The 15,756-nt window shown below is 36.5% G+C and overlaps 1 protein-coding gene across 2 annotated transcripts in view; it reads right to left on the minus strand.

Moving 5' to 3' along the window:
• Positions 1-330: 330 nt before the first annotated feature.
• The window catches only part of jakmip2 (janus kinase and microtubule interacting protein 2), a 66,109-nt gene continuing 50,683 nt past the window's right edge, over positions 331-15,756 (minus strand). The window contains exons 19-22 of one of the 2 annotated variants that reach the window (XM_053478396.1): positions 13,270-13,473; positions 7,177-7,242; positions 2,388-2,461; positions 1,601-1,746 (exon numbers count right to left, since the gene is read on the minus strand). In XM_053478396.1, the coding sequence (XP_053334371.1) occupies positions 2,411-2,461; positions 7,177-7,242; positions 13,270-13,473 (321 nt within the window). In that variant the 3' untranslated portion in view covers positions 1,601-1,746; positions 2,388-2,410. Of the gene's footprint in view, positions 1,747-2,387; positions 2,462-7,176; positions 7,243-13,269; positions 13,474-15,756 lie in introns of both variants that reach the window. The other variant, XM_053478395.1, reaches the window with a different exon arrangement.

The raw sequence follows: 15,756 nt of genomic DNA on the forward strand, positions 1-15,756 counted from the left end.
GTACATGGGTACATGTGACTGCTAAGAATGGTTGAACTTAATATTCATCATGATAATTTTGGACTTAAATGATACAGTTTTGGTACAACCTTTTTTGCTTGTGACTGCAAACGCCCAAATAGTTATTGACTGAAATTGCTATGAACAATTTGGTACACAAGTCTTCATCAGGGAACTGCTGGTATCCTCAGCAAAAAGAAATTGCTAAAAAGGATTAAAAGTGTTAAGTGTCAAGTTAGGATTCTTTGATGCATAAGCTTTGACACGAAAGTTCAAATTCATTTACTGTAATCTGGTAATTCTGTTCATGTTTAAAACAATTCTGCCCAATTACCAACCTCAAGGTGTACGATAAAATGTGTTTAATGATCATGTTATAACATCAAAAGGTTTCGTCCAAATCACGGACAACCCACAATGAATTAATCTAATATGAAGACTCATTTAACATAATGCACTTTAATTCCATGCCACTTGAAGGGGCTAAGACATATATTATAAAATGATATTGTAATAAGCAAAAGAATTGCTGATAGTTTGAATGGCCTCATAAACATGTTAGTAGAGACAGAGTTATAGTTTACTCATTTAAAAAGAAATCCTAAAAGGCAAAAGAGATCCTGCATCACTGCTTAAGAGGTATTTAGATTTTAATTATTCCGAATCCAATGGTCAAAAACATATTTACAAGCACATTAGAACAAACTTTAAGGGTAGCTGGGACAATTCAATCCATACAAACCAGCTAAGGAAGCTTTTGGTGGTAGGCTAATGTTATTCCTCTCTAAAAGAGTTTAAAAAAAAGGGTTCCCATTACAGGTTTAGCAGGAAGAAGAACCTCTACTGAAATACTGTAGCAGAGGATCTTTGAATTTTATTTGCAGGTGTCACTACAACAATCAATCAATAAATTATAAATTGCGGAGAGATGCTACTGCTCAAGCTGTATAGAAAGGGGTGTATTCACATTGGGAGGGAACAGAGCTAGAAGAAATTATTCTAACCAATGTACATATCAACAAATTTTACCATGTGATAAATAATGATAACTTTTAATAATACACTTTTGATTATTGACCAGGAAATGTTGGTATATATGGGCTCATGTGCACAATAATAACAGTTACTTTAAAAAACAATTTTTTAAGTGATCTGCTTTCTGAGGAACTGCACTGACTGGACTGAGTACTTCAGTAGGTCTGCACTGAATGCAGCCTTTTCAGCATTTCCTTTTCAGTCAGTGTGAGACAAATCTGTTCTTATGAGTCCAGAAAACAAAGACCTGAGTCAGGTGTAATAACTCTGGGGGTGCATGAATGTAAATAATAATGTCTATTGCACTTTTTGTTTCTATATGTATGTTTGTGTGGGTGGGAAGAAAAAAGTATAAGAGGTTTGACATGTTCTACCAGAGAGTCTGATGAAGTTTCTGGTGAAAGATGCAACAGGCAGGTGGAAAGGCGAATCCCCTGCATGGCAGAGATAAACTGTGAAGTCCTCCTCATTTTGGTTTGGTTTACCTGCAATTTGTTGACACAGTGTTTGTGTTATTTCAGGGTTTGTTATTTTGCCAGGTAATCCAAAGCTTCCTTACTTTGGAGGGCAAGTCCACTGTATCTAGTATAAACAAGCACTACATTTCCAACAGCGCCCACCAACAACAACAGGAAAAAGAAAAATGTTCAGTTGTACTGTTCTACTGTCACAAGAAGAGCTCTGTAGTTTCACACAAGAATTCTTGGTTGCCTGTAAAAACAAACAAAACAAAAAGGCAGAAATTAGGATAACTGACATATTTGTAAGAAAAGTCATGTGTAGTGTTTCTCACCAATAATCTTTATTTTTAACTGACAAGCTTTGACAAAACCATTAAAATGTTTGATAACTTAATGATTATTATTACAGTAGGTTGTGTACTTACTGAAGTAAATGAAGATAGTATTACATACTTCAAATGTTTAAATAGTACAAACACAAAATCTAGTATCTAGTATAGTAGTATAGTAGGGTGTGGAATTCTATCAGATAAGTTAAATATCACAGATATTTATTTAACTTATTTGATAGAATCCCACAAACTCTATTTGTTGTTAACCTTTATCTTTAAAAAAAAACAACAACACACACATCCTACTCTATTTGTTGTAACTTTTTTTTTGTTGTGGTGGTGTTTTGTCTTGTCATTGTTTTGTTCTGTAAGCTCTGTCACAAAAAAACAAATTCCTTGTATGTGCAAGCGTATTTGGCAATAAAACTCTTTCTGATTCAGATTCACTAATTTTATCTTAGTTGACTAAAATGCTGAAAACAACTAGAGATCTCAGGAAAGTAATTTCAAAGACCCTCATAAGCTGGGGAAGACCTTAAAGTTGTGTAATTTAACTCACCTCTGCAGCAGATGTCATAGACATTATGGCCAAAGAATAAAGGCAAGAGAAAAGAAAAGGAACAGAAACAAAAACTGGAGAGAACCAACATGGAACAGGGAGAGAAATAAGACAGAAAGAAAGACTTGTCAACATGAGAGGATCAGAGTAAAAGTGTAATTGCAGGCTCACAATCAAAAGGCTAATAAGGGCCAATGTAAGCTGAAAAAGATGGTATAATGACTTAGTATAGCTTAGTGTTTCCTTGTTTCCTTCTCACCTCATGGGTTAAAGTTTAACAACTACTTCTATTGAGACAACAACATTTAGACTTTGATTCAAAACCAAGATCTAACAATCACACAATTGAACAACTCATAAGCAAACAAATGAAAAAATGAAAAAAGCCTATTCATTAAAAATGAATGATTTCAGGTTTTTTCTCATTGCTAAGAAAACCAAACAATACTAGCGCGGTGTAAATCTTACATTCTCAGACAATAGTTAATTAATATTAACAATATTAATTAATTTCCATGATGTCTCATCATTGTCTCATCTTAGTCATAAGAAAAAAGGTCATCAACGAATATTTTCTGTCATATCATTAACAACCTTTTTTCTTATGACTAAGACGAGACAATGACGAGACGTCACAGATATCAATGAACTGTGACAGTGACGAAATCAGCATGCAATATTGTTGCCGGAATTAGATAAGACTAAATGTGGTTTAAAAAAATAAAAACTAATAAAGCATCTATGCTGATTTTTTTCGTCAACATTTATTTTTTGTCACAATCCTCTGCAATACGGTGTTCATTTATTATGGCATGAGCAGCAGTATTTCCCATGTCATAGCTCACGGCAGATCAGTAGTAGTTTGCGAGCACAGCGACAAGATGTTACAAGCTCAGTCATCTTTAACTCTTCGTCATGACAGCAGTATTACACAGGCCAAAGAGAAGAGCTGATATTTGGGCTTATTTTCTTTATAATTTACTGGAGAAAAAAAGCAGATGTGTAGTAATATTGGAGGGAAAAAGTGGGGCACTCAATTGCTGGAAAAAATACCACAAACCTGAAAAGGCACATCAAGGCGTACTATAAAAATCTCAAGGTAGATTTACAGCCTATTTGTGGTAATTATGTTTTGTTATATGTGATGTATTTAATTTTATTTTAGTTTTAGTGTCTTTGTGTATGTGTGTGTGTGTGTGTGTGTGAAGCAGAGAAGGCTGCTTCACACACACACACAAACACACACAGAGTAAAGGCGAGAGAGAGAGAGAGAGAGAGAGAAAGAGAGACGCAAGAGAGAGAAACACACACACACATAATGCACACACAGAACACACACACAGTAAAGGCGAGAGAGAGTGTGCACCGGGACAATGTCAAAATATGCGCGCACACACAAAACGCACACAGTTAACAACAGAGAGGGAGAAAAAGGATTTTTAACCTCTAATGAGACTTTCTTTTGCTTCACATATGCGCACACGTTATAAGAAACAATTTGTGCTGCAGAATTGTGGTTAAATCATCTCCCCTGCTGTGTTTTAGTGCCCGTCTCTTACTGATATATTCAACATCCGTGTGTGAGTGTGTGTGTAAAACATATTTTATTTTGTGTTTGTAAGCATGTGTGTACAGCGCGTGTGTACTGTTTCTTATAACACACGTGTGCGCACGTGTAAAGCAAAAGAAAATCTCATTAGAGGTTAAAAATCCATTTTCTCCCCCTCTGTTTCAGCCTGTGTGTGTGCTCGCTCATAATTTAACATCATGCGGGGGGGGGGTCACACACACACTCTCTCTCTCTCTCTCTCGTGCGCGCGTGTTTAGAGTGTGTGTGTTTGTGTGTGTGTGCACACACACTGCTCTTTACAGAAACACTGCTCTGTTGCGATTCTTTTCAAAGGTAAAGTGCCGGTTCATTTGTTTGTTTTACTTTACAGAAGTAATTCCGTTAGTATGCGCTTACATGAGTGTCATTAGTTATGTTCCTTGCTAAGTTTTTAGACAAAACAGTCTTTCCGTTAATGCGTGTTTATATAAAGTTCAAATAAGAAAGGTTTATTGTGTAATAAAGTCTCATTTAGCAGCTTAAAAATCCATTTTCTCCCTCAGCCTCTCTGACGTGTATTTTTACTTTATATTTTGTGTTAATTTTTTATATGTATTTCTTTTTTGGGGCTGTGGAATAAATAATTTGAGTTTCCTTTATTTCTTATGGGAAAATTAAATTTGGTTTACGAATGTTTTGGAATACGAGCCTGCTACCGGAATGAATTAGGCTCGTTATCCAAGGTTTCACTGTATATATATTTAAAAAACGAGATGTGTAAAAATCTCAGATAAACAGAAGTTAAAAAAGAAATGCAGGACTCAATTACAGGCACCTACAATATATGAATAAAAGAAAGGTTTTGTCTGTACATTGGTCAGAACTCACTCTTTCAATATCTTTATTATACATTGGAGGATCCAAAACCAGAAAATTAGAAAAGTGTTGGTTTGTATAGTATGTCTGTATGTAAGTCTTTTAAGTCAGTTTGTCACAGAATTACGCAAAACTGGCAGGAGAGAATTTAATAAAATTACAATTAAAACTTGGATTGCGAGCATAATTCATTCCAAAAGCATGGTTGTATATTAATACAAATTTCTCCATAAAAAAATAATGGAAACTCTAATAATTTGTTCCACAACCCAAAAATATTCATATACTGTAAAAATAATTAACACAAAATATAAAGTTAAAATAAAACAATTTAACCTGAACTTTACCTTTAAAAAGTACGGAGCCCCTAAAGGGACATGGGTAGGGAAAAAAAAAACTTTGGAGGAAAAAAAATTCCACCATGGTAAAAAAAAAAAGCGAGGCAAAAAAAAAAAAAAACGGGATATGAGAAGCGAGGAGAAAAACATACTGGAGAGAGAAAAAAAAGGGACAAAGGAGGAAAAGAAATCGAGACCATGTGACTCATATTTCCGGCGCCAAAATACGGAAGGTGCAAGCTCCGAGTACTGAGCATACTGAATATGTCTTTATATTTTAGGCCAAGCTGAATGTAAAACTCAGCTATTCATAATTCAGAATTCTACTTAATAATTTTCTCCATGCCTGTTTAACAATATCTGAGTAACATTTTGCGAGATTTTGCAAACATTTTTGCGAGATCTCGCGAACTTTTCGGAAAAAAAAATTCCTAGCTTAATTAATAATTTTTTTTTGCCTACCAACAGTGGCTGTAGTGATTAAGACCAGACAGAGGAAAGGACGACTTTCACAGATACATGTGCACACACACATAAATACACACATACACACATAAACCAGGTTGCCAACAGAGCCAGATAGAGGAGAGGAGGATGAAGCTACTGTGTAGGGTGACTTTCTTACACACACACACACACACACACACAAAAAAACCCCACAAAATAAGAAAAGCGCACACACTTGGTCACAGTGTTATAGTAAACAGTACACGCACGGATGTTGACTATACACATACTGAGACTGAGCATGGGTTTACGATCACTCTCAATACTGCTCGTATTGCTCAAGATTAAAATCTTTTTTAATCGTGATAGAATTTCTAGATGAAGTAATCATTTAAACAGTAATAAACAAAGAATGTATTTTAACAGTAAATAAGCTCACCTTTTCCTCTAGATCTTTAATTTGCCAAGTTAAAATCTATTTACAATTTTTACTCTTCTTGAGAAACACTCACAATCCAAGGTTCCACTGTACTACCTTGTTAGGTAGAATTGAAGATATGAGCAGTTTTGTTCCAGATTATAAACAGTTTTCATAGCATACTGAGCATGCTTTAACTGCGGACACGTCTTAAATCAACCACATGACTGAATCAAATGAAACTTTTGCAGTACAGTGGAACCTTGGATTACGAGCATAATTCATTCCTGAAGCTGGCTCGTGTTTCAAAAGGGTGTCCCATGCAACGCGCGGACACAGACACATGGAGCATATTCAGTTAACCTCTCTAATGAGACTTGCTTTTGCTTTACACACGCGCTGTACACACTACACACACGCATACAGAAACAAAATAAAATATGTTTTATGCACACACACGTAGTCAAGTGTTATAATAAACAGTACACGCGTGCACGGATGTTGATTATACCAGTAAGAGACACGCACTAAGACCCAGCAGGGGAGACAATTACCTACAATTCAGTAGTGCAAGAAAGAGAAAAAATGTTCAGTTGTGATTAAATGACGCTCTGCGTCAAAACAAGAAGCGCATGTATGATACACTATACTCGGAACTCGTAAACCAAGACTTGTTCGTTTTCCAAGTCAACATTTATTAAAAATCTGCTGAATGCAAAAACAAACCCATGCACCAAAAGATATTACTTTGAAAAGCTATGATATATTATTATATAATATATTATTAATATATTTACTACTAAATAACAGTGCTGAAGTGGTATTTATAAGTAAATTTTAATACGCCGGAGTCATTTTAAAACAACCTTATCCTGATCTGATCAAGATCTGATTTTCAATTTCTCATATGTGATTTACTATTTACTGAACATGGGGTGTGTCTGACTGACGAGGCGTGAGATACTCGACCATACAAAATTTAATTTTTTTATATTTAAAAAAAGTTAGGCAGACATGTGCATGGGCTTTAACCTGAAATAATATAAACACTGATTTCATGAATTAGAACATATTTTTAGTTTTAATCTTTTTTAATCGTGTTAGAATTGCTAGTGAAGTAATCATTTAAAAAGTAATAAAAATTAAAGTAAATAAGCTCACCTTTTCCTCTAGATCTTTAATTTGCCTTCGCTGTATATCCGTTTTATCCTCCAAGTCTCTGATTCTCTGTGGTAAGAGAAAAAACGAATACAATTTATTATACTGTTAGAGAAAACGCATAGCAAGTGTATACAATTAATACAATAAAGAGGTTGTTACTTGCATTTTATTGTCAGTGGTTGTTAATATTTTAGCAAAATTTTAAAAGTAGTCAGCTCAGTAAGCTTATGTGTAATGCTATTAAAGGATATCTTTACAATTACAGAGATCTTTTCCTTTTTGTTTCAGTAAAGACTACTGCAAAACAAAAAAATACAGTGGAACCTTGAATTACGAGCATAAATCGTTCTGGAAGTGGGCTCATATTCCAAAACACTTGTAAATCAAAGCAATATTTCCCATGAGAAATAATAGAAACTCAAATTATTTGTTCTACTGACAAAAAAATAAAATACATAAAAATAATTAAAACGAAATATAAAATAATAATATAACAAATTACCCTGCACTTTACCTTTAAAAAAAGTAAAAAAAAAAACCCGACAGATAAGTGTTTACGTTTATGCACGTAGGCGCTGGATGTGCATGTGTTTGAAGCTAAGAGGAGACTCTTATTTTCAGCCCCTCCTGTCTTCCCCTTCTCATCTTACACAATAAACCTTTCTTCTCTCTTTTTTATATTTTACACAAACACACACACATACACACACATTAACAGAAAGACTCTTTTGTCGGAAAAATTGGTAGGGAACATCACTAATGACACTCGTTTGAGTGCATAATAACGGAATCACTGCTGTAAAGTAAAACAAACAAACAAATGAACCTGCACTTTGAAAAGAATCGCGACAGAGCAGTGTTTCTGTGTAGAGCAGAGAGTGTGTGTGTGTTTTGTGTGTGTGTGTGAAGCATAGCAGGGTGTGTCAAGGCGAGAGAGAGTGTGTGTGTATGTGTGTGTGTGTGTGTGTGTGTGTGTGTGTGTGTAGGGTCACGGTGTCAAATTACGCACGCATAAACATAACGATACGCTGAAACAGAAAGGGAGGAAATGGATTTTTAACCTCTGTAATGAGACTTTCTTTTGCTTTACACGTACGCACACACGTGTTATGAGAAACAATACACGCATGGAGTACACACATGCTTATAAGAACAAAATTTAATATTTTTACGCACACACACATGGTCACAGTGTTACAATAAACAGTACACGTGTACACGGATGTTGATTATACCAGTAAGAGACGCACACTAAGACCCAACAGGGGAGACGATTATACACAATTCTGCAGTGCAAGAGAGAGAAAAACCATTGGCTCAGTTGTGATCACTAAACACTCAGTGTCAAAACAAGAAGCGCATGCGCGATACATGACTTGCTCGTTTTTCAAGACAAAATTTAATAAAAATCTTTGCTCGTCTTGCGGAACCCTCGCAAACCACATTACTCGCAATCCAAGGTTTCACTGTATATAATTTACCAGCTTTGTCTAATCAGAAGACACCTGTTCTGTGTTTAAACAGAAAACCAAGTGTGGTAATGACTGAACTCGTAGATTGATGATCGTTCTCAAGTGACTACAGTATTAGTGGAAAAAGATTTGTGCACCCCTCTGCATGCACAAATGTTTAGCAAATAAATGTATATAGAGGTTAGAGGTAATTTATCATATGTATTAGAAATGACCCTCAATAAAAATAATTAAAAGATTAATCAGCAATACTTACCATTATCATCATACAGTGGGGCAAAAAAGTATTTAGTCAGCCACCTATTGTGCAAGTTCTCCAATTTAAAAAGATGAGAGAGGCATACATGCATTACATGTTTTGCAGATGTCGCTGGGCAACACAGACTTTCAACTCCCTCCAAAGATTTTCTATGGGCTTGAGATCTGGAGACTGGCTAGGCCACTCCAGAACATTGAAATGCTTCTTACGAAGCCACTTCTTCATTGCCCAGGCACACCGCTGGTTTGGGATCATTGTCATGCTGAATGACAGTAAGAACCAGCTACGTTTCATCCTCAATGCCCTTGCAGATGGAAGGAGGTTTTCACTCAAAATCTCACAATACATGGCCCCATTCATTTTTTCCTTTACACGGATGAGTTGTCTTGGTCCCTTTGCAGAAAAACAGCCCCAAAGCATGATGTTTTCACCCTCATGCTTCACAGTAGGTATGGTGTTCTTTGGATGCAACTCAGCATTCTTTCTCCTCCAAACACGACAAGTTGAGTTTTTACCAAAAAATTCTATTTTAGTTTCATCTGACCATATGACATTCTCCCAATCTTCTTCTGGATCATCCAAATGCTCTCGAGCAAACTTCAGACAGGCCTGGACATGTACTGGCTTAAGCAAGGGGACACGTCTGGCATTGCAGGATTTAAGTTCACAGTGTGTTACTGATGGTAGCCATTGTTACTTTGGTCCCAACTCTCTGCAGGTCATTCACTAGGTCCCCCCGTGTGGTTCTGTGATTTTTGCTCACAGTTCTTGTGATCTTTTTGACCCTACGGGGTGAGATCTTGCATGGATCCCCAGATCGAGGGAAATGATCAGTGGTCTTGTATGTCTTCCATTTTCTAAAAATTGCTCCCACAATTGATTTCTTCACACCAAGCTGCTTACCTACTGCAGATTCAGTCTTCCCAGCCTAGTGCAGGTCTACAATTTTTTCTTTGACAGCTCTTTGACTTGGCCATAGTGGAGTTAGGAGTGTAAGTGAGGTTGTGGCTGATAACAGATGCCATTAATACAGGTAAGAGGTGAAGGACAGAGGAGCCTCTTAAAGAAATTGTTACAGGTCTGTGAGAGACAGAAATCTTGCTTGTTTGTAGGTGACCAAATACTTATTTTCCACCGTAATTTACAAATAAATTCTTAGATTTCTCTGATTTTCTAGATTTTTTTTTTCTTATTTTGTCTCTCATAGTTGAGGTATACCTATGATGAAAATTACAGGCATCTCTCATCTTTTTAAGTAAAAGAACTTGCACAATTGCTGGCTGACTAAACACTTTTTTGCCCCACTGTATTTGTGCCTTATTTGGTCTAGTGTGCAAAAATGAGCCAGGCCAAATCTTGGAAAATATCTGGGCCAGTGTGATTTTGCTACTGTGTAGCAATCACACAGCAATAAAAAATGTAATGAAATTTGACCTGGCCCAGCTCTGGCACAGATTCACATCAGATGTGTGGGACAGATTAGTGCTGTATCTGGCCCATTGTGCAAAAATAGGCTGGGCCAAATCTTGTTACCAGACCTGTTACAGATCTTGGAAAATGTCTGGGCCAGATGTGGGCCAAAGTAGTTTTGCTATCAAGGTTGTTGCACTCAGACACTTTCTCTCAGGGCTTTCTCCCTCTCCCTTTAACATTGTTAAACACTGAGGAAGCAGTAGCAACTGTTTCAAAACCATAAATGCATCAGCTGTGCGTCCTGCAGCAGTAACACTGCAGAAAACACAGCTCTGAGATCTGGGCCCGTATTGACTGAGCATCTCAGAATCACTTGTAGGAATCGAGTTCGAAGATCACTGAAAATATTCCTAGCACAGAGTTGAGCGAGGAGTAGGATTGCGCCAAGGAAAGCATGTGACGTTTTACAACAACGAGAGCCTCAAAGTAGGCTGCGCGTTATAGTGGGTGTTGTTTTGACAAGTTTATGTAGGTTTATATGGTGAAAAATCAAAATGGTGAAATCAGTGGCAGTTGTGTGAAAGCTTTATAGACGCACATATATGCAAGTATAATTATGTTAATTTGTGTGCCATGGATGTTGCCCACATCTCCATAAATGCAGCTTGTTTTATATTGATTTCATGCCGTGTGGAGGGCAGATGCATGAATCTGTGTATGATCTGTGGTGTTGTAAGAGCAGAATTTAATTTATTATTTCCAAAGCTGTAGGTTGTGTCACTGTTTCGAAGCTGCATCTTCGCTGCTACAAAAAAAAATGTACAGTAGCATTTGCAGAGACAACATACAGAATGTTAATTAATGGACCAGATACATACCGCATGCAATGTATATATAAAAAAAGAAAAAGGACTCCAAATTTTTGTAATATCTTTACAATCTCTAATTGTTACTAAAACGTCTCTCTCCTCCACACTCGTCTGTACCTGAACGCCAATTCCTTACCACTCTTAACCAGTTAGAACACCTACATTTTGATGGAGATAGGATATTTCCTATTTTAAGAATCTTGATAATTAGCTCTTACTCCTACTCCTACTCCTGAAATGGAGACAAAAATAGAGTCCTTTTTCTATATATACATTAAATGCAGTATGTAACTGGTCAATTAAGGGAAACTTCCATAGTCTGTTTCCCCATGTGTGTACTGACTAGACCAACATCTACATATATTTATACTGTTTCAAAAAAAATTATCTAATCATCTGATCGTAGCAGGTCTTAGTATTAAGAAAATAAAACAATTAAAAAATTTTTTTTTGACTGTATTATTACTCAATAAAAATAAATAAAATAAACACTTGCGGGCAATACTAAGTACCCTACATAATTCAGTAGCTTGTAGGTACACCTTAAGCAGAAATAACTTGAAGTAATCATTAAGGTTCTGTTAGAAACAGTCAAATTCATTTTTTAGCCATTCTGATGTAGATTTACTAGTGGGCCATTGTCCTGTTGCACGACCCACTTTTGACTTTGGCATACAGAAAAGTTTATGGTTGACTTATTGACTGCAAGGTGCCCATGTCTGTGGCTGCTAAACAAGCCCATTCAACACCCCTCCACTGCCATGCTTGACAGTGGGTATGAGGTGGTTGTGCTAAAATTACATTGTTTTTTTTGGCATTAAGGTCAAACAATTCCACTTTGGTCTCATCTGTCCAAAAGACATTGTTCCATAAGCCTTGTAATTTGTTCAGATGCAAGAAAGCTTTCTCCTGGCAACCCTTCCAAACAAGTCATACTTGTCCTGCCCAAACTTCTGCTATTACAGAGATCTGCACACCTGCTGATCAGTTAATAAAGGGTTGATGATTGGCTGCAACATAACCCCTTAAATCCTGTGAAAGCAGGAAATTTTGCTTTGTTTTTTTTGCTTTTTTGTTAATTTTTTAGTTTAATAAATAACGGCACAATGGAAAAAGTTACATGTTGTTATTCTTCTGAGGTTGTACCTAATACTAAGACATGATACAATCAGTTGATTTTTACTATGTTTTACACAAACACACATAAAATTTAAAGAGGGGTACTTCTTTGTAACTTTTGAACATGATTGTACATGACCTACACATTTTTTCAAATAGATAATAGCCGACGTAGTTGACCCCTTCTAGAAATACATCCCTTAGCACTGTACATACAGTACATAAATCTTTTAAACTAGTAATTATCAAACCCCTAGTTAAGAAACCTGACCCATGGCAGCAGTCCAAATGTAGGCCAATAACAAAAACCCTAGACCCTGTTCTACTGGCACATGCTGATACCTACATTACACAAGAATAACATTTAGCACCCGGATGCTTCTTAACTTCTTTTAACTTCATTAAAGGCCTCCGTGGCTTTTGAATAATATGTTGGTAATATATATATAGTTCATCTGTACAATATAGTAAACATTTGGGCAAGCCATCAGGGAAAGCATCTGATGGAATGATGGAAGCACCTGGGCAGAAAGATAAAGCAGCTTGGACAATATTATCTTGGTCAGATTTTTTTTGGTCAACAGTCTGATAAAAGTTTAAGACACTGTTGTAACACATAAGTCTTAACTTAGACAGGAAATAAGTAAGTACATTTTGGATGAGAGTTTTTAATGTATAAGTAGAGTGCTAGAGTGAATGAGTTTTTTAAACTATATAAGGAAATTTATCATTAATAACAGCCTTAATATGTAGGAGCTCTACAAGAAGCTATATCAAATAAGTTGGCTTTGTTTTGTTTTTACTGCCCTTAAAAATAAATCACCAATGTTATCTATGGTAGTTTATAGCTTAGATAGTGGGTGAGCTGACCAAATGGACCCTCTCTCCTGTTAAAGGGCAAACCCCCAAAATATATGTTATTGTCATGAAATTCAAATGTGTATTTATAAGGCCATGTTACCTGGTGGGCTTGATGGAGTAGTTCCATTCTTTCCTGTAGCACCTGGCAGTCATATTCGCGACTCTTTCTCAGCATCTGGCGGCGTAGCTTCTCCACAGCTGTGCGCAGCTCATCTCTTTGCATTTCATTTAGTGGCTCACCATATTTAATCACCTTATCTTGTTGCAGTGCATTATACAGGGTTGCCTCTAACTCCTGGATTTGCTGTTAAGAAACACCCACACATGTTCATGTCTACAAATATGCATGGATTTTAGTGAGACCTGGTTGAAGTATTAACAATCATTGTACTTTAATACTGTAGGTATATTATTAGTTTAGTATTACCATTTTGCAAACCATCACAATTCACACACCCACATACTGAAAAAAGACAGACTTAGTCATTTCAGCTTGTATGTATTCTATCTATTGCACACTTAATAGTAAAGGTGGAAACAATGAAAACAGTTTGTACATTGTCTTACTTAAAAATATTTAAATATATGACAGGATGGCAGTTTAAACTCTCTATTAAACTCTACATACTCACACTCACAAACACTGCCATCTTTCAACACCTTTAGCCTGTCATTGTATGAAAGTAGGACACGTGTAAGTACCACTGGTACCACTAAATTGGTCTTTAGTAATAAACTATACCTGGAAAATCTTCCAACTTGTTTAAACATCAAAATATGAACAGGAATACAAATTAATGGATCCTTGTTGTATGCAGTTGATAATCAAATGCATAAAATGACCCTTAAATATACATGCAATTGAAAATAGAACAAATGCAGGAGCAAATAACAGTGTAGATTAATGAAATATCCTTTTCATTTAAAAAACACAAACATATCCAGAGTCACAGTGCTAGCAGTCAAAGATCTAGGATTTATGGTCTTCTTAGCTCGCTATGTGGGTATTCCCATAATTTGTGTCTATGCGGGCATCAGGGAGGCTCCTGTTATTCAACTGATCTAGTATTAGACACAGAGTCTGGACGGCCGTGCAGATACAGAAGCCAAAGATGAGCCCATATAATCCTTTGCTAGATTTATACTAGGATTGCAGCCAAGAGAAAAACTTTGAAGCTGAAAAAGAGAATAATTGCCTTTGCATTTTAATAAGACTGATCTAGTTTTTAGGTTCCAGATCTTAACTGAGTGTATAACTATTGGGTTAGAGGTTAAGCTAGATATGGGCTGTGTAAATGGTAGTTTAGAACACAATAAAGCTATTAACGAAGTAGGTCTAACTGCCGCTGCCTCTAAAGCGGGCCAAGCATGGGATGAGTCATCCTCAGTTACCCAGTAGAACATTGGTCTTATGTTGGCTGCCCAATAGTAGTACATGAAATTCGGGAGTGCCATCCCCCCCATTGAACGCGGTCTCTGTAATATACTTCGTTTGATTCTTGGCGGTTTTTTATTCCAAATGAATGATGATATTTGATTATTCAGTTTAGAAAAGAAAGATTTAGTTAGAAAAAATGGAAGGCACTGAAAAATATATAAAAACTTTGGCAGTATAGCCATCTTTACTGTATTAATTCGTCCACCCAGTGAAAGAGGCAGATTGTCCCAACGTTCAAAATCATATTTCAAATTAGATAAAAGGGGCTGAAAATTGGCTACATATAAGTCTTTATATCTGCGTGTAATCCAAACACCCAAATATTTCAATTTATTATGACTAATTTTGAAAGGGACTGAGCCTAAGCAAGACAAATTAATTTTATCACCAATAGACATTAATTCACTTTTTTGAACATTAATTTTATATCCAGATATTTTACTAAATTCGGTAAGTAAATTCAACAATTTAGGAAGACTTGAGCTGGGGTTTGATAGATACAGCAACATATCATCTGCATATAATGAGACTTTATGCTCCAGCCCCGCCCGCTGAATGCCCTCGATATCAGCCCTTTGCCTCAGGGCTAGGGCCAACGGTTCCATTGCTACTGCAAACAAGAGTGGGGACAGAGGACAGCCCTGTCGCGTGCCACGATGGAGCTCAAAGTAAGCAGATATATTATTGTTAGTCCGGACAGCAGCTAGCGGAGTTGTATAAAGGAGTCCGATCCAAGCAATAAATCTGTGCCCAAAACCAAATTTCCCCAAAATATCAAAAAGATAGTCCCATTCCACCCGATCAAATGCTTTTTCAGCATCTAATGAAAGAACTATCTCCAGCACACCGGGCGGGGAGGGGCTATGGAAAATGTTTAAAAGTCGCCTGACATTAGAGAAAGAATAACGATTTTTAATAAACCCTGTTTGGTCTGGGGATATAATAGATGGTAAAACCCCTTCCAAACGTCGCGCAAGGACCTTAGCCAGCACTTTGGCATCAGTATTTAAAAGGGAAATCGGTCGGTATGAGTTGCACTCTAGGGGATTCCTATCCTTTTTAAGAATTAAAGAGATAACTGCTTGCCGCGTAGTTAGTGGCAGGGATTTCAGTAGGAGCGATTCTTCATAAACAGAAAGCAATAAAGGA

This window comes from Clarias gariepinus, chromosome 19 (assembly GCF_024256425.1).
Source record: "Clarias gariepinus isolate MV-2021 ecotype Netherlands chromosome 19, CGAR_prim_01v2, whole genome shotgun sequence".
Lineage (NCBI taxonomy): Eukaryota > Metazoa > Chordata > Actinopteri > Siluriformes > Clariidae > Clarias > Clarias gariepinus.